This window comes from Phyllobates terribilis, unplaced genomic scaffold (assembly GCF_046119375.1).
Source record: "Phyllobates terribilis strain yellow unplaced genomic scaffold, ASM4611937v1 Scaffold_5__5_contigs__length_657084704, whole genome shotgun sequence".
NCBI lineage: Eukaryota > Metazoa > Chordata > Amphibia > Anura > Dendrobatidae > Phyllobates > Phyllobates terribilis.
In genome coordinates this window covers 48,752,283-48,778,492 of record NW_027362765.1, presented here as the reverse complement: position 1 = coordinate 48,778,492, position 26,210 = coordinate 48,752,283, and the positions used below count along the sequence as shown (strand labels likewise).

The window sequence follows — 26,210 nt, the reverse complement described above, 5'->3', positions numbered from 1 at the left end:
GCAGGCAGTGTTTCAGGGTGTTGCCCCTCGTCAGTGCAAAGTATGAGATTTGATTTGGCGAGAGGCTTAAGAATGGGATCTGAAGGGTAACATTGACTTATACGCCATGCATGCTGCTCTGGGAAATGAAATATGAAAATTGCATCTTCATTGCTGATGAACTCTGATGGTAAAAACTGAAAGTGACGAAACTCGAATGAAAAACACTGATGAGACTCAGATCCACAACACTGATGAAATTCGAAACTTTTTTTTTGTGTATGAGAAAAATCACGTCCATCTGGAAGAGGATTTAGGCAAAAAAACACAGGCGTGAAAAGCAGCATAGAATATAAAGGGGCAGTGTGTCATCTGTTTTGACTTGCATCTATGCCTCTGGATTATATTTTATCATCCCAGCTGCAGTTTGTTTTAAAAAGCAAAGTGTGGTTTACTAACCCTCCCCGGGTCCGGCGCTGAGTCTCTGACAAAATGTCTGTTATTGTTTGCACTGACATCACGTTGACAGCGCAGCAGACGATTCCTGAGCCGAGACATTCTGCCCGAGTTGACGGCACGAGAGTCGCAGAGCTCACTGATTGGTTGCAGCGCTGTAGACATTCCGTCCGTACTGTAGGCAATAACATACACAGGGCGCAGCAGCGGAGACTAAGTGCGGGACCCTGGAAGGGTGAGTAAAGTGCAGTTTGTCTGTTTATTTTTTATGCATACTGTAGTCAGTGGGCAAGGGCTTTCCAAAGTTAGGAAATGCCTTTAATAGGTAGGTGTTTCTTGATGAATAGGCACCATTGTGTCCTGAAAAGTATACATCTCAAAGTTGTCTTCTAGGAGATCAATTTAAATAAAAAAAACCTCCACGTTATTTTAAGGGAACCCATCAGCTGAATTTTCCACTACATTATGTGGCTGTACCATACTGATTTTTGTTCTGGTGACTGAAGCTGTAGTAGAAAATTTAAACTTAAAAGAAGTTTCCAATCACAATCACAGTGATTGGAAATGTCTTCTGCACACACTGAGAATATCTGCATTATAATTTAAAATGTAATGCAAAGGATAAAATGTGGGACTTAACCACCCCATTTCCGCATTAGTATTCTCAGTGGCATTAACCACAGAATTTCTGCAGCCGGAAAGCCGTAGGAATGTATGTACAGTAGTGATGAGAGGACACTAAAATGCTCGAGTGCTCGAATCGAGTGACGAGTATAATGGAAGTCAATGGGAAACTCGAGCGTTTTACCGGAAAATCCTAAAAGGAGGGCTTGGGGGGGGAGGGGCCAGGAAAATCACTGAAATGGATGGAAACTGCGCTCAAATGGAATGGGAACAGCATGGGGAAGACGCCTGGACTCCTTTCTGACTCCAAGGTCGCTGCTGGGAACAATGTTGTCAGAGTATTACTCCATTTTTACGGATTGACAATAAAACATGCAAAACCAAAAATAAAATGGATTTTACAGGAAAAAATGTCACAAGATATACAAGACTCGATGACGCGATGTGGCCGGCCAAACACAGTAATGCCAGTAGCCAACATGGCTACGGCATTACCGTGTATGGCAGGCAATCCCCGCATGTTAGTTGGCTGTGTTTAACAGGCGCAAAACATGTGGGGCGGGGACTCTGGCATGGCGCTCTGTTGGCAGCGGATCATTCAGGATACTCTCAAAGTGTGTTGACAACAGAACAAAGCTTTAATTAGCTATAAACAGGTACAGATATGATAGGCTTTGTGGAATCAGGAATATACATATCTTAAGTGTCTCTGTGCAGCATCAGCAGGCTGCTTCTCCTCTCATGCACAGACACAGGAAACTGAACACAGTCACATGGTCTTTTCAGTGTGTGAGCCTCTGGGAGTTTTTTTTTTTTTAACTTTATAGATAATACACAAACCTAGCAATAGAACATTTACATATACAGGAATGGAGCTGTTGCACTAAGCATATTTCAACACCCCCACTCAACAACTACTTATCCTGTTAGTCCTATTGCGGTTCTGAAGTCCTCAAACTTGGCTCTTGGCAATGGTTTTGTCATACCATCAGCTAACATCTTGTCAGACTCGCAATAAACAAACTCTAGTACACCACGTTCTACTAAGTCACGTAAGTGGTGATGTTTAACGTCGATGTGTTTAGTCCTTGCACTTATCTTCTCACTGCTGGCAAGTTTAATACATCCTTGGTTGTCCTCATAGATAACTGTTGGCTGAGCTAGTGGCTTGCCGAAATCTTCCAAAAGTTGTTTCAACCAAATACCTTCTTCACTTGCATAAGCAGCTGACACATATTCTGCTTCTCGGACAGGCAGTATTTGCATCTCTTGCCATGACTGTGGCTCTGGCTCAGGAAGTGTTCTGACCATATAAGAAAGGCATCTAGCTGGGATGCCTTTGTTTGGTCTTTCTGATCTCCTGACTGGAGGTTAACTTGGTTCTTCTGTTTCTTTCTTGCTTGCTTCAGAGCTTATCCAGACTTCAGTGTTTTCTTTTTCAGTGTCTGGGTTTGGTGATTGAGATTCTTGTTCTTGTTTCTTGGCTTGAATGACTGATGTAACTTCATGGAATTTGAGCGAAAATGAGTTCTCATCAATCACTATGTCTCTGCTGATTGTTACTGTGTTGGTCTCTGGGTGCAAGATTCTGTATCCCTTTTGAGTTTCGCTATAGCCCACTAGGACTCCTTGCTTTGCATGTGATTCCCACTTGGAACGTTTTTCTTTGGGAACATACACAAACGTTTTGCTTCCAAATATCCTTAGGTGCTTCAGGTTAGGCTTCTCCCAGTTCCATAGCTCATATGGAGTTTTATTTGTGGCTTTACCTGGCAGTCTGTTTTGAAGATAGCAAGCTGTCGTGATGACTTCTCCCCAATACGTTGTAGGTAGATTAGCATCAAACAACATACTTCCACTTTCACAGAGAGTGCGGTTCTTTCTCTCTGCAGTGCCATTTTGTTCTGGGTTGTATGGGATGGTAGTCTGGAACACAATTCCATTCTTTTTCAAAATGGTTTGCACCTTACCACTTTTATATTCAGTCCCATTATCTGCACGCAGGGCTTTTGGCATTCTTCCAAATTTGTTAAATACTATGGCAAGATATTCTTCAAGTTTCTGTGGAACTTCATCCTTACTGTGAAGCAGGTAGGCGACTGTATATCTGGAGTAGTCATCAATAAATGTGAGAAAATATCTCTTCTTGCTTGGAGTTTGAATACTCATTGAACCACAAACATCTGTGTATATCAAATCCAGTGGCTGTGCAGATCTAGTGGTGCTTACTTTAGGAAAGGATTTTCTGGACATTTTCCCTTTAAGACAACTAGTGCACTTCATCATTCGACTACATTGCTTGATTTGCTCACCATTTGCAAGTTGACCTAGCTTCCTTATTGCTTCTGGGTCTCTGTGCCCAAGACGTCTGTGCCATATAAGGATACAGTTTTTATGCAGATCTTGTCTAGCACTGTACACTCTTTCTTTGCATTTTAGCTGATAAAGTTGACTTTGGATTTTTCCTTCTGCAAGAATATGACCCTTCTTTGATATAATGCAGCTGTTGTCTTTAAAAGTAACTACATTCTCTTTTTGCGTAAGCTTCTTTACTGACAGAAGATTGCTTTTAAGACTGGGAACATAGAGAACATCCTTTACTGGGATCTTTCTGCTTTGTGCTGAGGAAACTGGACAGTGGAGGTAGCGGTCTCCTACTCCTTCTAAAGTCATATATTGACCATTAGCTAAGATGACCTTTTCTGACTTGCTTTCATCAAGGTCAGTGAAGAAATCCTTGTTATTCGTCATATGGCTGCTAGCACCAGAGTCTATACACCACATATGCTTTGCAGATGAGCCTGTACTGTTATTAAATGCAGTTTCAACACATGTAGACTTTTCCTCTACAGCTGTTTTCACCTTTTGATCACTGTTCTGCTTTTTAAGCTGACCCATTCTTGCTTTCCAAATTTTGCAGTCTGCTTTAAGGTGGCCGGGCTTTCTACAGACAAAACATTCACAAGTTTCCCTTAGATTGATCTTATTTTTAGGAAAGTCCTGTGTCTTTAATGCTGTTTCTGCTCTAGATTCATTACTGCTGCTTACATTGTGTGTTTTTCACTTGAATTCATCTACAAGCTTGCCTATGACATATTCTAGTGTGAGCTCATCATCTGGCCGTGCATCTAGTGCAGTGACAAGTGTGTCATAATTTTCTGGAAGACCACTTAATAGTAGTGCAGCAACATGAAAGTCTTTAATTTCTTCTCCAGTGCCCCTGAGACACTCCACAATCTCTAGGGTGTTTCTTATATAGTCCTGCATATTCTATCCATCACTTAGTTTAGCATGATACAGTTTTCTCATGAGATAAAGCTTATTGCTGAGATTTGATCTTTCATGCACTTTCTGTAATTCATCCCACATCTCTTATGTAGTTGCACATTTGCATATATGCACAATCTGATCATCATCTACACTGAGGGAGATAGTGCTTTGTGCTTTTTGATCCTTCTCTAGCCAATCATCTGGTAATGGATGAGGCACTTGTTTCTGCATATATTTCCACGTGCCTTCCCTTATGAGCAGCATTTTCACCTTAAATTTCCAAGATTGATCATTCTGATTGGTGAGACTTTGCACTGAGAACTTGCAGTGATGCCTGCTTGTGGACATCTTCTCTGTTGCGCTGTGCTGCTTTTGCTTTGGACTTCTGTTGCTGTATTACTCTTCTGTGTCACGCTGGGGTTCTGTGTCATGCTGGAGTTCTGTGTCACGCTGGGCCCATAACCTGTTGGCAGCGGATCATTCAGGATACTCTCAAAGCGTGTTGACAACAGAACAAAGCTTTAATTAGCTATAAACAGGTACAGATATGATAAGCTTTGTGGAATCAGGAATATACATATCTTAAGTGTCTCTGTGCAGCATCAGCAGGCTGCTTCTCCTCTCATGCACAGACACAGGAAATTGAACACAGTCACATGGTCTTTTCAGTGTGTGAGCCTCTGGGAGTTTTTTTTTTTTTTAACTTTATAGACAATACACAAACCTAGCAATAGAACATTTACATACACAGGAATGGAGTTGTTGCACTAAACATATTCCAACACGCTTGAACATTCACGATAGTTGATAGAGTAAGAAGCGTACCCGAGCACCCCGATGCTCGATCGACTATTGAGCAGTGATGAGGACGCTCACTCATCACTAATACTCATGTTTCACTCCCTCAGCAAACACCATATTCATTGAAATATTGGAATCGCCTCTGCAGCCAGTGACTGTAGAGATCATGTGAAGGCCTGATGTGGAAGAGTTGCCCGGATAATATATTCAACTCATGTTTCTGTCTATTAGTGATGAGCGAGCGTGCTCATATAACCCATTCACCGTGCACGCTCGGGTGCTTACCGAGTATCTTCGGCATGCTCGTATATTATGTTAGAGTCCCTGCGGCTGCATGACTTACAGCTTTAAGACCGCCTGAACACATGCAGGGATTGCTTGTTTGTTAGGGAATCCTCACATGAGTTCAGGCTGTCTTACAGCTGTAAATCATGCAGACGCAGGGACTCTAACATAATGTACAAGCACGCCGAAACTACTTGGTAAGCACCTGAGCGTGCTCGGTGAAAAGATTAAACGAGCACGCTCACTCATCACTACTGTCTATACAAAGAGAGAGAATACAAAACCCACACGGTATATCTCATATATTTTTTCTTGTCACCTCCAGTAATTTTATTTTTACATAGAATATGCTGTTACATTGGCTCATCTTCTCCCCATTTAGGTCCCTACAATATCAGATACTCTCAGTGTAAATCTTCTATATAAGAGAATTTTCCTGATTGACCCGTCAAGGATGGATAGGGACAGGGACAATATAGTGGAGAAGATATTACACCTCACCCTAGAGATCCTCTTCCGGCTTACTGGAGAGGTGAGAGATTCTGATGACGTTACATTACATCATTCTTATCTATGGGAATAACAGATGGACAGAACTGGAGAGGTGAGGACTCTGGAAATGTCTGTAGTGAGATTTATTAATGTGTCTCTCCATAACCAGGATTACACAGTAGTGAAGAAGACCTCTAGTGAACGCTGTCAGGACCCTGTGTCTGAGGGATGGGGAAGAACCCTGAGCCCAATAATGGGGACTTCATCTCACCCCCTGATACATGAGGACATTGATGACCAGAAGATCCTAGAACTCACCTACAAGATGATTGAGCTGCTGACTGGAGAGGTGACACTGCTGGGAATGCTGGGACATTGTACAGTAATGCTATGAAGGGATCGGGAGATGACGGTATCATTGTATGTGTCAGGTCCCTATAAAGTGTCAGGATGTTTATTTCTCCAGGGAGGAGTGGGGGTATTTAGAAGGACACAAAGATCAGTACAAGGACATCATGATGGAGGTTCCCCAGCCCCTCACATCACCAGGTAATAGGACTAAACACTTGTTGTTAAGCGAGGTTTCTGGAATATATATTTTTTTTAAAGATATTTTTCTATTTGCAAATACCCATACTCTCCACAAACTGCAACATGATGATTGTCAATTAGATTCTTGCTGGGGTTTCCCTTGTGGGGCAGATGTGGAGAGGATGTCTTGTTTAAATAGAAAAATATTAGGTATTTTTCTTCAATACAGTGATGAATTTCAGCCCGGGAATATAGCTTTCCCACCTGAATTATACAACATAATGCATATGAGGAAAACTCTGACCCATTGTTGAGATGCGTTTTTGCTCTTCCTTTTGTTTGGTTGTGAAATTTTCATATGAAGTATACACGGTGATTCAAGAACGATGGTTCAAAGGTATAGGTCTGTAGTTAAAGTAACATTAGTAGTAAATGGCCAGTGAAAGAAAAACAAAGTAAAACTTGATTGATTGTCCATAACAACCATAGTACAGCTTTCATTTTTCAAGAGCTAATTTTAAAATGTGCGTACATAATATGACATATGTGGACCAAGTTGAAGTGAAAAAAAAAAAAGCTTTTTTGCATTTTGGAATTTACAAGAACAGGGTATGTTGTGACAGTACAACAAAACTTTAACAATAAATTTGGTAAATGTGCTCTGCATAGAAACTGCATTTCGCATTGGGTGAAGCAAAATGAAACAACTGGGTGTTTATATCATGGGAAAAGTCCAAGCTGGCCAAAGACTTCTGAAGAGTCAGTCAACAGCATCCAAATTATGTGCGAGTGTAAGTCCTAGAAAGTCGACCAGACTGACTAGTATGGAACTACATTTGTCACAAACCATGGGATGGCTTATCTTATGAAATGTCTGTGTTGTAAGCCACATAGATCACATCTACTTTAGGAGCTGGAATCAGATGACTACCTGAAACACCATGACTTTTGCATTGACTTGCAGAGCCAACTGGAAGAAGTCGGATTTGCTGACAGGCTGCTGTTCTGTAAGGAGCTACCTTTCACCTCAGTGAAAAGGTCAATCGCCCCAACGTTAGGATTTGTGGCTCATAAAAACCATGTGCCCTTATTGAGCACATGAGGGACTCGCCAAAAGTAAATGTGTTCTGTCAGTGAGCAGGCACAAAGTCAATTGAGCCTTCATTTTTTCCGAGGATACTGTAAATAACCACTCCTATATGCCACAGATAGACTACGTTTAGCAGATCTGCTGCTATCGGTAAGATGGTGCATTTCCATTTGGATATTTCCCGATGCCTAACTGAAACTCTACCAGAACGTTGGATTGGCCACACCAGAAACATTTCAGAAATTTTGCACAATCACCATATCTAACACCCTGCCACTTCTTTTGGTGGGGTTACAATAAGGACTAAGTTTATCTGCTCCTCTCTCAGCCACAGGATCTGAACGAGCTGAGACAGTGAATCCATAGCTGAGGATATGCTGGCACGTGTCTGGCTAGAACTGGACTACCACCTAGTCATGTAGACCTACACAGCCTTGTCACCAATGTAAATCACTTTGATCATTTGTAGTGTATAGATAAAACTTGCATAGATAGTGCTTCTTTCGATGTTAATAAATGTGTTGAATCAACCTATATTATTAAATGGAACTAGAAATCATGTTTTAACATGATAGGAGCGATATGGCTGAGTAGGCTTTTGTCCTCCAATGCAAATTATACCTTTTTTGTAGAAATCTGATCTGCTGGTCAAGAGAAATGTATTGTAGAAATTATATGTAACACAGCTCTCTTGGATTTTGCACTTGGGCTGCTTCAATTTGCGCATTTGATGTATGTCAGAAAGGGATTTCTAACATATCAGAAGGAAACCCTTTATGGTGCTCCCCCAGTGTAAGACATTGCCCTTATATTATTTATGGCAGCTTTGAGATTTGGAGCTGTTTTTCCCAAAAATAAATAATGAAAAACTGCATGTACAACCCTAGTATTACACATGCTGTAATTCCATGGCTTCTTCTTACATAACAATACTTCTACCTTCTGTCCTTGTCCTTTCATGGTGCTGTTTGAAAGTGTGTGAGACAGACCTCACCTAATAGCAGGTCCCTAATCTTCTCTTTGAGCATTTGGCTATAAATTAGTGGTGACAGACACACTGAAACATGAATCTAAGAAGTTTGCTATAACACAGAAGTGAAAAACTACGAGAGAACAGCAAAGTAGCTTAAAATTATGATCTACTGCTTCTAAAACCACATTAAATAGTTGATAGCCAAACAATAGTTCGGCCAGTCGTTTCACCGGTACCTATCTTTCCTCACTCTTCCATACGCAGGAACGTCCGCTCTGCTGAACGCTCCTGTGTTCTCTATAAGAGTTCCACTGCCAGACATCTCTCACTGATTTCATGACAAGGAATGTAAGTGCATGTATTTCTGCACGTTGTGCTCATATCCGATACCAAATCAATTGAGATATTTTGAAAATGTTGTTTCTAGTTTTTCATAATTTGCATATCATTAACAGTTTTATCTATCTTTGATTTTCATAATTCCATTACTTTTCCTTCGTTGTGTTGCAATTTCATTGTTGAGAAGTGTAATATCATTGAAATACTAAAAGTATTCAAGAAACTCAGGTTTATTTTTGGCAGCTGACTGTTGGACATGTGATATCTACAGATCTGAAAGCTGATGATCATCATATACCACAAGAGCATGTTATAATGCCAGATATATTTCCAGCCTTTCACAGCAAAGGTGTACCATTTAATTCTTTACCACAGGGCCTATCTTCTGATTCATCACAGACTGTTAAACAAAATAAAAGAAAGGATATTAAACATCAAAGATCTCACAAAGGGAAAATTCCATATTCATGTTCTGAATGTGGGAAATATTTTACATATAGGTCAAAACTTGTTTCCCATCAAAGAATTCAAGCACGAGCGAATACATTTTCATGTTCAAAATGTGTGAAAAGTTTTGACCGAAATTTAAATATTGCTATGCATCAGAGAATTCACAAAAGGGAAAAGTAATTTTCATGTTCAGAATGTGGAACGTCTTTTAGCCGGAAATTAAGTCTTGCTGACCATCAGAGAATTCACACAGGGGAGAAGCCATATTTATGTTCAGAATGTGGGAAATGTTTTAACTAAAAATCACGTCTTGTTAATGTAATAGTGGAGAAGGACGTAGCCTTCCCTTGGCACTGAAGTAGTTAAAGGGAGTGTTCCCGTAGTTAAACCTCTCAGAACTGTTGGTAGGCCAAGCTAAGGGGTTAGCATCAGTGGTCCAGTCAGTAAAGTAGAGGGGGAACTTAGTGCCCTGACCAAGCCTTGAGTGTTATAGAGCTTGTTCCTGGCATAATTCCTTGTGGGCTGCAGTACCTGTAATCAGCCACAAGATGCCACTGTTCTGGGTGCAGATGTCAGGTTGAGTCTGCTAGCAGTGTTACAGACCGTGATGGGGTTAATGATGTGTGATGACAGTCCACAGAGGGTGGGCACATTAGGAAAATCTCTGCTTAGTTTCCAGAAGCAGGAAGTGATGAGTAGTAAGAGATAGGACAGTGAACTGTACGGGCAGCCTGACTATATGGTGGCTGTTAGGGTAGACGGGAGCTCCATAGCCTCAGACAGTGGGATCACAAGTGTAAAAGTCTCCCTACGCAAGAGTCCTGTTAGCCGGCCGGAGAAACTCAACAGAGGTATTGAGGACCCGGGGCACTTCTAGTCTGCAGGAAGCAGAGGAAGATAAGTAGGACTCCAGGCTAAGACGTGGGGGAGATATTGGATCCGGAACACTGTTGGTATTTCAGAAGAGTCTCTTGGGATAGAGATTAGAGTCACAGAGATGCTTCTCTTAAAGAGGGAACCAGGGCTGAAGATGTTACCAGCGCCTGTGAGAGAGATAATAACCTGTCGGGCCTTATCCATTATATCTGCCTGTAAATACTGTACATATTCCTCTTCCCCAAGTAAAGTCCAAGTTATGGTTAAGAATCTCGTGTCCTCTGAATTTATTGCTGCCCTGGTCCCAGAAGAGAAATGCCTGGAGACAGCCACGATCAGATGGTTTGAAGTAAGTGGAGAGCACCACATGCACAGCCACACATCAGAGGGAGGACACGAATTGTCTGTAGGGTGCCAGAGCGAGAGGGGGCTACAGCTCGCCCACGACTACCTTGCTGGGGCACCTTACATTAAACATCAGAGAAGTCACTCAGGGGAGAAGCCATTTTCATACTCAGAATGTGGGAAATGTTATGGAGCTAAAATAAATCTCACTAAACATCAGAGAAGTCACATAAAGGAGTAGTCATTTCTATGTTTAGAATAAAGAAAATGCTTTACTAAGACAACCAGTTTTGTTGACTCCCAAAGATTCACACAAGGGCAAAGCGATGTTCATGTCCATAATGTGGGAAATGTTCTGTCTACAACAAACATATTCTTAACTTTTGTTGACATTCGCACTTCATACATTGGAGGGTGCCAACTATGTTATATCACCATCACCGGAGTCTAAGTGAGACAATCAGAGCCAGCACTCACAGCCGCATAATTAACCCCTTAAATCCATCTGTAAATCGTTAGTGACATTGAAGTGGTTAGACATAGGGGGCATTCTTTCCATCACCTGTCACCCACTGGCTTCCATTGTGTTGTCAAAACATCCAGAAGCTGTGTTACAATACAGTTTGTCTTCATAGGTAGGGATGAGTGAACCTGAACTGTTAAGTTCGGGGCTTGTATTGGACACCTAGTGTCCGTGCACGGACTCCACACACGGACTTCTCAAGGAAGTTTGTGTTACTGTTTGGGTTCGGCAGCCCGAACAAAGCTTGTTGAAAGGCCGCAGCACAGCCAATCAACAAGCTTTTCCGGTGTGGGCTCTTCTGGCACCATCACAGCCATACTATGATTGGCTGATGCATCATGTGAGAAAAAAAAAAAGACGTGGGGTCACCCCTATTATTGATAACAAGCCAAGGTAAAGCAGACAGCCTAAAAATAGCATCCTTCAGCCGCCCCAAAAGAGCATCCATTAGATGTATCAATTCTGGCTCTTTGCCTGGCTCTTCCCGCTTGACCTGGTGCATTGGCAAGCGGGGTAATATTTGGGATTGATGTCAGCTGTGTATTGTCCACTGACATCAAGCCAGAGGTTAGTAATGGGGCAGTGTCTATCTCACACCTTCATTACTAACAATGTAAGTGAATAGTTAAAACAGACACACAGGAAAAAAATACTTTATTTGAATAAAGACTCCCCCACACTCCGTTGTTTACCTATTTATTAATTAAAAATAAATGGGTAAATGAGGGTGAGTGACTGACACCTCTCCATTACTAACCCCTGGGCTTGGTGTCAGCCATCAGCTCCAAAAACAATTAACCCGATTGCCACCAAATCAGACTTGGATTTAACATTATATAAATGTTCATTTCTTGATCTAAAGCTGATTTAATAAGGATTTTGCTGTAACATCTCTCTATGAATCTATTACATACCTTTTCACCCTCCATAGCAACAGTATATGTTATGATAGTATAGCAACTCACTCTGGAAAATTGATAACACACTAAAAACTGCAACTGACCCTGCCGGTTCCTGTACAGACTAGAGATCCTGATCAGACAGTCCCTAGTGGTTCCTGCATGAGCTGAGATAGCCCTAACCACAGACTAGATGATGGCAGCTCGGACCTATGCTGCCTGAAAGGCCGTCAAGCATTACATGTTCCTCCTAAAGAACCGGAGGGCAGAACAGAGTAAAAATTTCCTTCAGAAGGAAGAGTGTTCTGAAATAAAAAGAGATCCCAATGTGAATAAAACAAACCGCGAAATATACAAACCATGAAATACAAAATAAAGGATTAAGTGTTACGGATCCGGGTGGTTGAACCTCTGTGCTTCAGTGCAAGGAGGCACCAGAGGGGCGTAACTAAGTGCCTACTCGGACTGCCCAAGGTCACACGGCGGCTTAGTCGACTCCGTGAACCAGGGAGTGTCCGGGCAGGTGGACCAGGTGCCACTCTGGGACTGACCTTGTGTAAGAGCAGGCGACTCCCACGGGTCAGATGGCGGAGGCTGACAGGTACAGCGGATGAGCACCACAGGTTAGGCAGGCGGGTGATCCGGGTAGACAAGCAGGCGGGTATGGCAGATAGCCAGACGGGTGCTCCGGGTTGGCAAGCAGGCAGGTATGGCAGATAGCCAGACGGGTGCTCTGGGTAGGCAGGCTGGGCACGGCTGACAGGCAGGCTGGCGGATACGACTGACAGGCAGGCTGGCATGACTGCAGGCAGGCTGGCATGACTGCAGGCAGGCTGGCGGGCATGGCTGACAGGCAGGCTGGCCGGCACGGCTGACAGGCAGGCTGGCGGACAAGGCTGACAGGCAGGCTGGCAGGCACAGGGACCTTAGGGCTGAGGAGAGTGTTAGCACACAAACAACAACCTTGCACAGGCACCTCCATTTTGGAGGAGGTGCCTTATATAGGGGAAGTCCCCCGGCCATTGGCTGGGGACTCTTTAGGACGGCGCGAGCGGCCCCTTTAAGAGGGAGGGAGCACGCGAGCGCCCTAAGCACAGTGCCCAGGAAGCTGCGCGCACCAGCAGTAGCAGGGGAGCAGGAGGACACCAGACTGGGACTGCGGCGGTAAGGGGGACGGCGTCTCTGCCCGGCAGTAGGCAGAGAAGCCGATGCTACATTAAGTACGTACGAAAATATGCCACCTGTTTCCTAAAAAGAAACAGAAGATACAGTGCATACAAGTAGTATTCTACCCCCTGCAGATTTAGCTGGTTTGATAAGATGCAAATAAGTTAGAGCCTTCAAACTGCAAACGAGAGTAGGTTTTATGAACAGAAGCATAAATCTTACAAACCAAAAAGTTATGTTGCTCAGTTGAATTTTATTAAATTTTAAACATAAAAGTGTGGGTCAATTATTATACAACCCCTATGTTTAATATTTTGTGGAATAACCCTTGTTTGCAATTACAGCTAATAATCGTCTTTTATAAGACCTGATCAGGCCGGCACAGGTCTGTGGAGTTATCTTGGCCCACTCCTCCATCCAGATCTTCTCCAAGTTATCTAGGTTCTTTGGGTGTCTCATGTGGACTTTATTCTTGAGCTCCTTCCACAAGTTTTCAATTGGGTTAAGGTCAGGAGACTGACTAGGCCACTCCAACACCTTGACTTTTTCCCTATTGAACCAGGCCTTTGTTTTCTTGGCTGTGTGCTTTGGGTCGTTGTCTTGTTGGAAGATGAAATTACGACCCATCTTAAGATCCTTGATGGAGGAGCGGAGGTTCTTGGCCAAAATCTCCAGGTAGGCCGTGCTATCCATCTTCCCATGGATGCGGACCAGATGGCCAGGCCCCTTGGCAGAGAAACAGCCCCACAGCATAATGCTGCCACCACCATGCTTGACTGTAGGGATGGTATTCTTGGGGTCGTATGCAGTGCCATCCAGTCTCCAAACGTCACGTGTGTGGTTGGCACAAAAGATCTCGATCTTGGCCTCATCAGACCATAGAACCTTGAACCAGTCTGTCTCAGAGTCCTCCAAGTGATCATGAGCAAACTGTAGACAAGCCTTGACATGACGCTTTGAAAGTAAACGTACCTTACGGGCTCATCTGGAACGGAGACCATTGCGGTGGAGTACGTTACTTATGGTATTGACTGAAACCAATGTCCCCACTGCCATTAGATCTACCCAGAGCTCCTTCCTTGTTGTCCTTGGGTTAGCCTTGACTCTTCGGACAAGCCTGGCCTCGGCACGGGAGGACACTTTCAAAGGCTGTCCTGGCCGTGGAAGGCTAACAGTAGTTCCATAAGCCTTCCACTTACGGATGATGCTCCCAACAGTGGAGACAAGTAGGCCCAACTCCTTGGAAAGGGTTTTGTACCCCTTGCCAGCCTTGTGACCCTCCACGATCTTGTCTCTGATGGCCTTGGAATGCTCCTTTGTCTTTCCCATGTTGACCATGTCTGAGTGCTGTTCACAAGTTTGGGGAGGGTCTTAAATAGTCAGAAAAGGCTGGCAAAAGAGATCTTTAATCCACACATGTGAAGCTCATTATTCTTGGTGCCTGAACTACTTCTTAATACTTTAGGGGGACCAAACAGAATTCTTGTGGTTTGAGGGGTAGAATAATAAATGACACTCTGAATTAACTTTTTACGTTTTAAAAAAAAACACAAAATTTGCTGCAGTGCATTTCCCACTTCCAGGCTGATCTACAGTACAAATGTCACAATGCCAAGTTAATTCCGCATGTGTCAACCAGCTAAATCTGCAGGGGGTTGAATACTACTTGTAGGCACTGTAGATGCAGGGTAAAAAAACAAAAAGCAGAGAGATAAACCCTAGCTGGTCTTTCACTGACTGGGATAAACCACAGCAGTATGGCTGGACAACCATATGAGACTATCACCAGCAGGAAATACCAGCAGGGGGAATGTATATAAAACCACACCCGAAAGGTGATAGGGCAGACAAATGAGTAAATGAAAACGCCTTTTACCCTTAAAAGACCAAAGATAACAGGAACTAAAAAAAGGTGGCACAGCAGACAGAGAAGCCGAACACAAAGCACAGGCTCAAGGGTTCGAACCCAGACGCATGACAGTATGATTATCAGAACAGATATGCGTAGCTTGTACTAGTTCACCATAGGGAATTGATTTTACTATATTAGTAGCTGGGTCACAGCTGGAAGCCAGCAAAATAGTGTTCCCAGATATGTCTTTTCCGAAGAGAAAGGTGTGTACCTTTCCTTCAGCTGGGTTAGCACATAAATTTAAGTCCAAGAATGAAATTGCGCTACTAGGGGAAGAATATGTGAAGCGAAGATTTATAGTCATTAGAATTGAGGTAAAACAAAAATTGAGGTAAAAACGATACATCTCCAGACCAGACCATAACTAGGTAGTCAACATATCGGCCGGACCAAATCAAACTGTCAAAAAATGGATTGAAAGAATTGAAAATAAATTTCCTCTCATCATGCCATATAAAGAATTGCAAAGGAAGGTGAGAATTTCATCTGCAAATAATACTCGGAATTGAAAGCAAAAAATTGTGTCCCAAAATATATTGTAATGCAAGAACAATAAAATGTTTTAATTCTAAACTTTAAGAGCTGTAATTGTCGAGATTATATTGAATGGCAAAATTATGTGGAATAACAGAATAAAGATTTATGACATAACATGTAATAAACGGAAATTTGTGAAAAACTTCTAAAATGGTTGAGCTATCTTTGAGGTATCCAGGTATTCTGGTGACCAAATACCAGCTATTATGGGATGTACGGGAGGGAGAAATATACAGACGATGAAAAATAGGGAGAATAGGATGTTCAGGTAAAAAATATTTTTTTCTCCCTAATTTTAATGACCCCTAAAGCAACACCCATTTCAAGTGTCAGGCAGTGAGGTGAGTCATATGCGGGGGACATTACGTGTCCCCCAGGATGTGTCTGGAGGGCCTTGTAATCACAGCCACGACTGTGGATACCGCACAAAATAAATGTAAGTGTGGACTGGGTCAAGCTAATTGACAAAGTCAGATTAAAAAAACTTGACATGGACTTTTATTTTTTGAAAGATCTGTAGGAAGGTAGTGGGATGGATCTTTCCCACCAGACCGGGTCTTGCAAGTCGCCCGTGGCCATGGTTTACATTTACACATGCAGGAAAGTGCTGGGTGTAGTCCATTTGAGTTCATGCGTTGCAGAGCTGAAGGTACTGAGTGTGCCTGGCTGTGTGAACACAGACCAGTACCAGGGACCTGGGTAAAGCCGACACCACACTCGAGATTCCTAAAGGAGTGCAGGCATCAGGGACCTGGGTAAAGCCAACGCTGCATTCAAGATTCCTACAGGAGTGCAGGTGCAAGAGACCTGGGGAAAACTGACACCACACTCGAGATTCCTATGGTTGTTCAGGCACTCATGGCACCGAACTGGAAGGGGACGTTACCAGGTGAAATCCATATGTGAGAGGTCTGTGTTTAATTTGTGTTTTTTGGCAAATAAAGACTTTATTTTCATTGCACTGCACTAGCCTGGGTCACTGCCTTGTTATTTTGCTGGGGCAAAACCCATCTTCCTTACACAAGACACCTGGATAGATTATTTTGAAAGATTTTAGTAGGCTCTGTATTAAGCCGCCTATATGTTTTCTAATTGGGAAAAATTGTAGAAACTTGTTTAGAATATAGGGTTATGTCCATAATGACAACACAGCTAGCTTTGTGTAATTGTCAGATGACAAGGTTATGGTTGGCTTGTAGCTTATTAAGTACTTCAAACTGGTCTCGGTTCAGATTTCTTCTAGATGACTGACTATTAATGTCATCATTAAGAGCTTCCAGGTCACGTTCTACTAGGGTTTGAAAGAGGTCTAGGACAGGGACCCTGGAGTTAAGATGGTAAAATGCAGGATTTTTAAATTTCACCATGTCATCATCTGACACCGAAAACATATTGGTACCTTCACAATGTAATAGTTGTAAGGACAATAACGCATGCTGTTCTTTGAATAATATGTTAGAAAATTCATTAGTACAAATAGAAGTTGACACAGAAAATGCCAATGATTAATCTAATTCACTACAGAAATGTCTGTTAACCGTTTGTAAACATGCAAATCTATTGACATCTTGTATAGTATGAAACAGACTTTAATCTAGCTTCTCCTGTTCCTTATCGGGTACCTCCTGTAATCATCTGAGGATGGCTCGTCTGCCCTCCTCCTTCTCTTGCATCTTTTGAAGCCGAACCGAATCTGTTATTTTCTCTAGGGAAGCATGGGTTAGACGTGTCTGAACTATAATCAGTGGATTCCCCTTCAGATGAAGAAAATGAAACTTGTTTGCTCATAGTATCCTTCCTCTTTGAATGATCATTTCCCAAGTGACTCGACTCAAGGATAGAATTAGTCCTGGTTTTGACCTCGAGTGGGTGGCAGCTGACCCCCAAGGGTCAGGAGGCAGGCACAGACAGATACGGCTGACGGACAGGCAGGCGGGCACTTCTGATAGGCAAAATGGGTGGGCATGGCTGATAGACAGGCAGTTATATATGGATATATTAGAACTGGACCTGAGAACTAACAATTGTTGGGAAACAAACTTACAACGTTGCACAGGTACCTCCAAGTTGGAGGAGGTGCCTTATATAGTCAGTGTCCTCCAGCCCATTGGCCAGGGACACTTTAGGAAGGTGTGCGCGGCCCCTTTAAGAGGCGAGGAGCACATGTGCGCCCTAAGCACGGTGACCGTGGATCTGCGCGCCATGCTCGTACCCGGGCAGCGTCAGAGCGAGAGGAAGGAGGAGTAGCACATACCGGCCGGAGGCCGCGGCGGTGTTAAAGTCGGTGCCTCTGCCAGGGGAGAAAGGAAGAAGGCAGAGGTGCCGGTGTTACAGTAACCTCCCTTCCCTCTACACCGCCTCTTTTTCAAGCCCGCAACAAATGTCTCCAGAAGGAGAGGGGTATGGATGTTCTCCCTGGGCTCCCAGGACCTCTCCTCAGGACCAAACCCCTTCCAATCCACAAGAAAAAAGATTTTTCCTCTTACCCTTGGTGGCCAGATTGTTCTCTACCTTGAAACCATCTTCAATGCTGACTGGAGCAGGAGTGGTACCAGGATCTTTGAAAAAAAGGACTGAGGACGACAGGTTTGAGAAGAGACACATGGAAGGAACTGGAGATTCGTAAGGAGGCCGGGAGTTTGAGCTTGTAGGCTACCGGATTAATTTGTTTCAACACTTCGAAGGGACCGATGAAGCGGGGACCCGGTTTATATGATGCTACCTTGATGAAGCGAGGACCCGGTTTATATGATGCTACCTTGAGATGGACATACTTGGATGACAGCCAGACCTTCTCCCCAGGACGGAACAAAGGTGAATCCAGGCCTTGTCTGCGTATCTTTTCATCTGCTCTGAAGACTTTATTATGAAAGACTTGGTGTCCCTCTAGATGTCAGAAAAACCCTTGGAATCAGTTGCCGGAATGTGAGAGTTGGTCGCCACAGGGAACGGGATGTAAGGATGTTGACTGTAGACCACAAAGAATGGAGATTTAGCCAAACATTCGCTCGCATGGTTATTATAAGAGAATTCGGCCCAAGCCAGGAGTTCGGCCCAGTTGCTGTGGTGGGCATTGATGAAGTGCTGGAGGAAATATAGTCAGGATCTGATTGATCCGCTCCACTTGGCCATTGGACTGCGGATGGTAAGCTGATGAGAAATCCAAGGAAACATTCAGTAGCTTGCTTGCAGGTGGCCCTTCAGGACTGCGAAGTAACTGGACACCTCTATCAGAGACGATGTGGAACGGTAGACCATGGAGGCAAAAGATATGCTGGATAAATTTTTCTGCAAACACTGGCGCAGATGGAAGACCGGGGATCGGAGTGAAGTGAGCCATCTTGGAAAAATGATCCACAACCACCCAGATGACAGTACACCCGGGCGACACAGGCAGATCTGTGGTAAAATCCATAGCAATATGCTGCCAGGGAGCCAATGGCACAGGTAAAAGAAGTAACCGATCAGCTGGAAGCTGTTTGGAAGTCTTGTTTTGAGCATACGAAGGGCAGGCAGAGACAAATTTCATGACATCTTTGTCCAGGTTCGGCCACCAATCGTGTCGGGAAATGAGGAGAAGCGTCTTCTTCTATCCTGCATGCCCTGCCAGTTTAGAAGAGTGCCCCCAGAAAAGAACCCGCTCCCTATCTGACTCAGCCACATATGTCTTTCCTGAGGGAAGACGAGAAAAATGCAACACAGCAACCGTAATCATTTTGTAAGGCTGTATGTTGTATGTTGAGTCTCCTCTTTTTGATAGCAAGACAGGAAGGATCTGGATAATGCGTCTGCCTTCATGTTCTTCTCCGCTGGCCGGAAATGGAGAGCAAAGTTGAAGCATGCGAAGAAAGACCACCAAGCCTGTCGAGGGTTAAGGCGTTGTGCAGACTGTAGATAGGCAAGATTCTTGTGATCCGTGTGCCCTTCCAACATCAACCGCCACTCTTCCAGCTCCATTTTTATTGCAAGCAGTTGCCAATCGCCAATGGAGTAATTGCATTGTGGAGCAGAAAAGATTTTAGAAAAGAAACCGAAGTCACCTTGCGACCAGATGACGACTTCTGGGTAAGAACGGCTCCAGACCCTGAAGAAGAAGAAGCATCCACCTCCAGAAAGAACTACTTATTATTGTCTTGGCAATGCAGCACAGGAGCAGAGGAGAAGGCTTGCTTTAAAGATATAAAAACGCTTTCAGTTTCCAGTGTCCATATCTAGGGATTGGCCCCCTTGCGGATCAGGGTAGAGATGAGCGCAGTCCAAGACGAGAAGTGGGGGATGAACTGGCGGCAGTAATTTGTGAATCTGAGAAATCGCTGTATGTCTTTAAAACCATCTGGACGGGGCCACCTCAGGACAGGAGAAACTGTTTCAGGTCCATTTTCAGACTGGTCTCAGAGATTATGTATCCTAGAAACAGAAGAGAAGTCTGCTCAAAGACACACTTTTCAAATTTGGCATACAGACTGTTGTTCCTAAGCCTCTGCAGAACCTGGCGAACATCTCTACGGTGAGATGGCAAATTGGCGGAGAACACCAAGATATCGTCCAAATACACTATGATACACATGTAGAGAAGGTCCCGGAAGATGTCATTCTCCAGTTCTTGAAAGATCTCCGGTACGTTACAGAGTCCAAAGAGCATAACCCGATAATCGTAGTGGACATATCGAGTATTAACCGCAGTTTTCCATTCATCTCCCTGGCAAATACGGATCAGATTGTAACTCCCCCCCCAAAAGGTCGAGTTTCGTAAAGACTCTGGAACCCTTATGGTGCACAGATTTTCTTTCATGGGTCACCTCTTTGGATCGCTCCTGGAACCTGATGTCTATCCGGGTTGCCAGGGACACCAGGTCATCCAATGAAGTGGGAATTTCCCGGGCCGGCCAGCTCGTCCTTGATTCGCCCGGAGAGACCCTCCCTTAAGATAGCCACCAGAGCCTCGTTATTCCAGGCGAGTTCGGATGACAGGGTACAAAAACGAACTGCATACTGGCCCACTGAGGTTACCCTGGGTAACCGGAGCAGAGATGAAGCAGCAGAAGAAGTGCTGCTGGGCACATCAAAGACCTTATGGAAAGCCTCTAAGAAGGACTGGAGACCCCAGGGGATCCCCTCTCTCCCACAGGGGATTGAGCCACGCCAGAACTTTGTCAGTGAGGTGGGACATGATGAAGGCCACTTTGGCCTCATCTGAAAAGAACTGATGGACCAAGACCTCGAAGTGTAGCATACACTGGTTAATAAACCCACGAAATAGCACAGGGTCCCCATCATAGTGTAGAGGATCAGACAGACGAGGTCCAATGCCAGGTGCATAACTGCTTGAGTGTCGAGACACATCCGTAGTTGTCGCAGCCTGGGTAGATTCGAGTGCAGACGTAGTTGTCAGCACTTCTAGGTGGGTGTTAACCGTCCACAGAAAGGACAGGACTGCGTCTTGTTGGGTCTTATGGCGGGAGACCCCCTGATATACAGCTGAGATGTAGGAAGCCTGAGAGCCAGCGGATTCCATGGCGTGTGCAGACTGTAATGGGCAGGATAGTGGAACCATTTTGTCGTGGTCTGAGGAAAGCTCGGAGGGGAGTAACTAGGGACCTCACCAAGTCCGACCTCGGATGTATGGTGGCTTGAAGACTCCGTGATCCGAGGAGGGACGAGAAAGTTGGACCAGGTGCTCCTCTGGCACAGACCTCGAGTGGGTGGCAGCTGACCCCCAAGGGACAGGAGGCAGGCACAGGCAGACACGGCTGATGGACAGGTGGCCTGGCACAGCTGGTGGACAGGCAGGTGGGCAAGGCTGGTAGACAGGCAGGTGGGCACGGCTGGTAGACATGCAGGTAAATGGAAATACAAGCACTGGGACCTGAGAACTAACAAGAGTGTGAGGAAACAAACTTACAAGGTTGCACAGGCACCTCCATGTTGGAGGAGGGACACTTTAGGACGGCGCGCGCACCCTAAGCAAAGTGCCCGGGGATGTGCGTGCCATGCGTGTACCCATGTTCAGTATTGCTGGAGGACACCCGGCTATCGTTATCTCGCGAAGAAAGGGGCGAAGAAAGGCTGTGTGCTCTAGTGTGCAGGAGAACGTGGACAACTCTTTACACTTGTGTACTGCACAACGGAGTCTAACATGAGGCACCTGATCATGTGACCCCTGACTCCTCCCCTCCTGTGACCTCAGCACAGGTCCTGTGCGCACAGAACAGCCATATATGTGGTGGCGGCTCTGCAGGTGGAGGTATGTGGAGACCCCCATTACTGGGCGCAGGGGGCATTAACCCCTCCATTCCCGGAGATAGTGCCCCCTCCCCCCAGTTCTGCCATGTGTATATGTACAGTAATATAACGCTGGATGTGCTCATGTATACAGAGGACATTAACCCCTCTATTCCTGGAGATAGTGCCCCCTTCCCCCAGTTCTGCCATGTGTATATGTACAGTAATATAACGCTGGATGTGCTCATGTATACAGAGGACATTAACCCCTCCATTCCTGGAGATAGTGCCCCCTTCCCCCAGTTCTGCCATGTGTATATGTACAGTAATATAATGCTGGATGTGCTCATGTATACAGGGGGCATTAACCCCTCCATTCCTGGAGATAGTGCCCCCTTCCCCCAGTTCTGCCATGTGTATATGTACAGTAATATAACGCTGGACGTGCTCATGTATACACTGGGCATTAACCCCTCCATTCCTGGAGATAGTGCCCCCTTCCCCCAGTTCTGCCATGTGTATATGTACAGTAATATAACGCTGGATGTGCTCATGTATACAGGGGGACATTAACCCCTCCATTCCCGGAGATAGTGCCCCCTTCCCCCAGTTCTGCCATGTGTATATGTACAGTAATATAATGCTGGATGTGCTCATGTATACAGGGGGCATTAACCCCTCCATTCCTGGAGATAGTGCCCCCTTCCCCCAGTTCTGCCATGTGTATATGTACAGTAATATAACGCTGGACGTGCTCATGTACAGTCATGGCCAAAAGTATTGAGAATGAGACAAATAGTAATTTTTCCAAAGTTTACTTCTTCATTTTTTGTAATGGCAATTTGCATATACTCCTGAATGTCAGAGTGATCAGCTTAACAGCAATTACTGTACTTGCAAAGTCAATATTTGCCCAGAAAATGAACTTTAACCCCCAAAACACATTTCAACATCATTGCAGTCCTGCCTTAAAAGGAGCAGCTAACATCGTTTTGGTGATTGATCCATTAACACAGGTGTGGGTGTTGATGAGGACAGGGCTGGCGATCAATCAGTCATGATTAAGTAAGAATGACATCACTGGACACTTTAAAAGGAGGCTGGTTCTTGGTATCATTGTTTCTCTTCAGTTAACCATGGTTATCTCTAAAGAAACACGTGCAGCCATCATTGCACTGCACAAAAATGGCCTAACAGAGAAGAGTATCACAGCTACAAAGATTGCACCTCAGTCAACAATCTATTGCATCATCAAGAACTTCAAGGAGAGAGCTTCCATTGTTGTCAAAAAGGCTGCAGGGTGCCCAAGAAAGACCAGCAAGCGCCAGGACCGTATCTTAAAACTGTTTCAGCTGCGGGATCGGACTACCAGCAGTGCCGAGCTTGCTCAGGAATGGCAGCAGGCTGGTGTGAGTGCTTCTGCACGCACTGTGAGGCGGAGAATCTTTGAGCAAGTGCTGGTTTCAAGGAGGGCAGCAAAGAAGCCACTTCTCTCCAGAAAAAACATCAGGGACCGACTGATATTCTGCAAAAGGTACAGGGAGTGGACTGCTGAGGACTGGGGCAAAGTCATTTTCTCTGATGAATCCCCTTTTCGATTGTTTGGGACATCTGGAAAACAGCTTAGTCGGAGAAGAAGAGGTGAGCGCTACCACCAGTCTTGTCTCATGCCAACTGTAAAGCATCCTGAAACCATTCATGTGTGGGGTTGCTTCTCAGCCAAGGGAATCGGCTCACTCACAGTGTTGCCTAAAAACACAGCCATGAATAAAGAATGGTACCAGAATGTCCTCCAAGAGCAACTTCTCCCAACCGTCCAAGAGCAGTTTGGCACCCAACAATGCCTTTTCCAGCATGATGGAGCACCTTGCCATAAAGCAAAGGTGATAACTAAATGGCTCATGGAACAAAACATAGAGATTTTGGGTCCATGGCCTGGAAACTCCCCAGATCTTAATCCCATTGAGAACTTGTGGTCAATCATCAAGAGACGGGTGGACAAACAAAAACCAACAAATTCTGGCAAAATGCAAGCATTGATTATGCAAGAATGGACTGCTATCAGTCAGGATTTGGTCCAAAAGTTGATTGAGAGCATGCCAGGGAGAATTATAGAGGTCTTGAAGAAAAAGGGGCAACACTGCAAATATTGACTTGCTGCATTAACTCATTCTAATTGTCAATGTAACCTATTGGTACTCATAATATGATTGCAATTATATTTCTGTATGTGATATAAACATCAGACAAACACTAATAAAAACCAGAGGCCAGCAGATCATGTGAAAATATAATTTTGGTGTCATTCTCAAAACTTTTGGCCATGACTGTATACACTGGGCATTAACCCCTCCATTCCTGGAGATAGTGCCCCCTTCCCCCAGTTCTGCCATGTGTATATGTACAGTAATATAACGCTGGATGTGCTCATGTATACACTGGGCATTAACCCCTCCATTCCTGGAGATAGTGCCCCCTTCCCCCAGTTCTGCCATGTGTATATGTACAGTAATATAACGCTGGATGTGCTCATGTATACACCGGGCATTAACCCCTCCATTCCCAGAGATAGTGCCCCTTCCCCCCTAGTTCTGCCATGTGTATATGTACAGTAATATAACACTGGATTTGCTCATGTATAAAGGGGACATTAACCCCTCCATTCCCGGAGATAGTGCCCCCCCTCCTCCCAGTTCTGCCATGTGTATATGTACAGTAATATAATGCTGGATGTGCTCATGTACAGTTAGGTCCATATATATTTGGACAGAGACAACATTTTTCTAATTTTGGTTCTAGACATTACCACAATGAATTTTAAACAAAACAATTCAGATGCAGTTGAAGTTCAGACTTTCAGCTTTCATTTGAGGGTATCCACATTAAAATTGGATGAAGGGTTTAGGAGTTTCAGCTCCTTAACATGTGCCACCCTGTTTTTAAAGGGACCAAAAGTAATTGGACAGATTAAATAATTGTAAATAAAATGTTCATTTCTGGTACTTGGTTGAAAACACTTTGTTGGCAATGACTGCCTGAAGTCTTGAACTCATGGACATCACCAGACGCTGTGTTTCCTCCTTTTTGATGCTCTGCCAGGCCTTCACTGCGGTGGTTTTCAGTTGTTGTTTGTTTGTGGGCCTTTCTGTCTGAAGTTTAGTCTTTAACAAGTGAAATGCATGCTCAATTGGGTTGAGATCAGGTGACTGACTTGGCCATTCAAGAATATTCCACTTCTTTGCTTTAATAAACTCCTGGGTTGCTTTGGCTTTATGTTTTGGGTCATTGTCCATCTGTAGTATGAAACGACGAGCAATCAGTTTGGCTGGATCTGAGCACACAGTATGGCTCTGAATACATCAGAATTCATTCGGCTGCTTCTGTCCTGTGTCACATCATCAATAAACACTAGTGACCCAGTGCCACTGGCAGCCATGCATGCCCAAACCATCACACTGCCTCCGCCGTGTTTTACAGATGATGTGGTATGCTTTGAATCATGAGCTGTACCATGCCTTCACCATACTTTTCTCTTTCCATCATTCTGGTAGAGGTTGATCTTGGTTTCATCTGTCCAAAGAATGTTCTTCCAGAACTGTGCTGGCTTTTTTAGATGTTTTTTAGCAAAGTCCAGTCTAGCCTTTTTCTTCTTGATGCTTATGAGTGGCTTGCACTGTGAAGTGAACCCTCTGTATTTACTTTCATGCAGTCTTCTCTTTATGGTAGATTTGGATATTGATACGCCTACCTCCTGGAGAGTGTTGTTCACTTGGTTGGCTGTTTCTCTTCACCATGGAGATTATTCTGCGATCATCCACCACTGTTGTCTTCCGTGGTCTTTTTGCATTGATGAGTTCACCAGTGCTTTCTTTCTTTCTCAGGATGTACCAAACTGTAGATTTTGCCACTCCTAATATTGTAGCAATTATTGTAGCAATTTCTCGGATGGGTTTTTTCTGTTTTTGCAGCTTAAGGATGGATTGTTTCACCTGCATGGAGCGCTCCTTTGACCGCATGTTTACTTCACAGCAAAACCTTCCAAATGCAAGCACCACACCTCAAATCAACTCCAGGCCTTTTATCTGCTTAATTGAGAATGACATAACGAAGGGATTGCCCACACCTGTCCATGAAATAGCCTTGGAGTCAATTGTCTAATTACTTTTGGTCCCTTTAAAAACAGGGTGGCACATGTTAAGGAGCTGAAACTCCTAAACCCTTCATCCAATTTTAATGTGGATACCCTCAAATGAAAGCTGAAAGTCTGAACTTCAACTGCATTTGAATTGTTTGTTTACAATTCATTGTGGTAATGTCTAGAACCAAAATTAGAAAAATGGACCTAACTGTATATAGGGGAGGTCACTCTGGTTTGGGGACAGATAACCTGTACCCCAGAGAGAAAGTGTCATCTATGAGTAAGGTCATTACTGTCCAAA

At 44.2% G+C, this 26,210-nt stretch overlaps 1 protein-coding gene across 2 annotated transcripts in view; it reads left to right on the top strand.

Annotated features, from left to right (window-relative positions):
* LOC141271926 (uncharacterized) overlaps positions 1-26,210 on the top strand; it is a 65,246-nt gene that overhangs the window by 14,952 nt on the left and 24,084 nt on the right. Inside the window, exons 2-3 of one of the 2 annotated variants that reach the window (XM_073682174.1) lie at positions 5,798-5,947; positions 6,077-6,256. In XM_073682174.1, coding sequence (XP_073538275.1) covers positions 5,870-5,947; positions 6,077-6,256 — 258 coding nt within the window. In that variant the 5' untranslated portion in view covers positions 5,798-5,869. Of the gene's footprint in view, positions 1-5,797; positions 5,948-6,076; positions 6,257-21,724; positions 21,794-26,210 lie in introns of those variants that run through there. The other variant, XM_073682173.1, reaches the window with a different exon arrangement.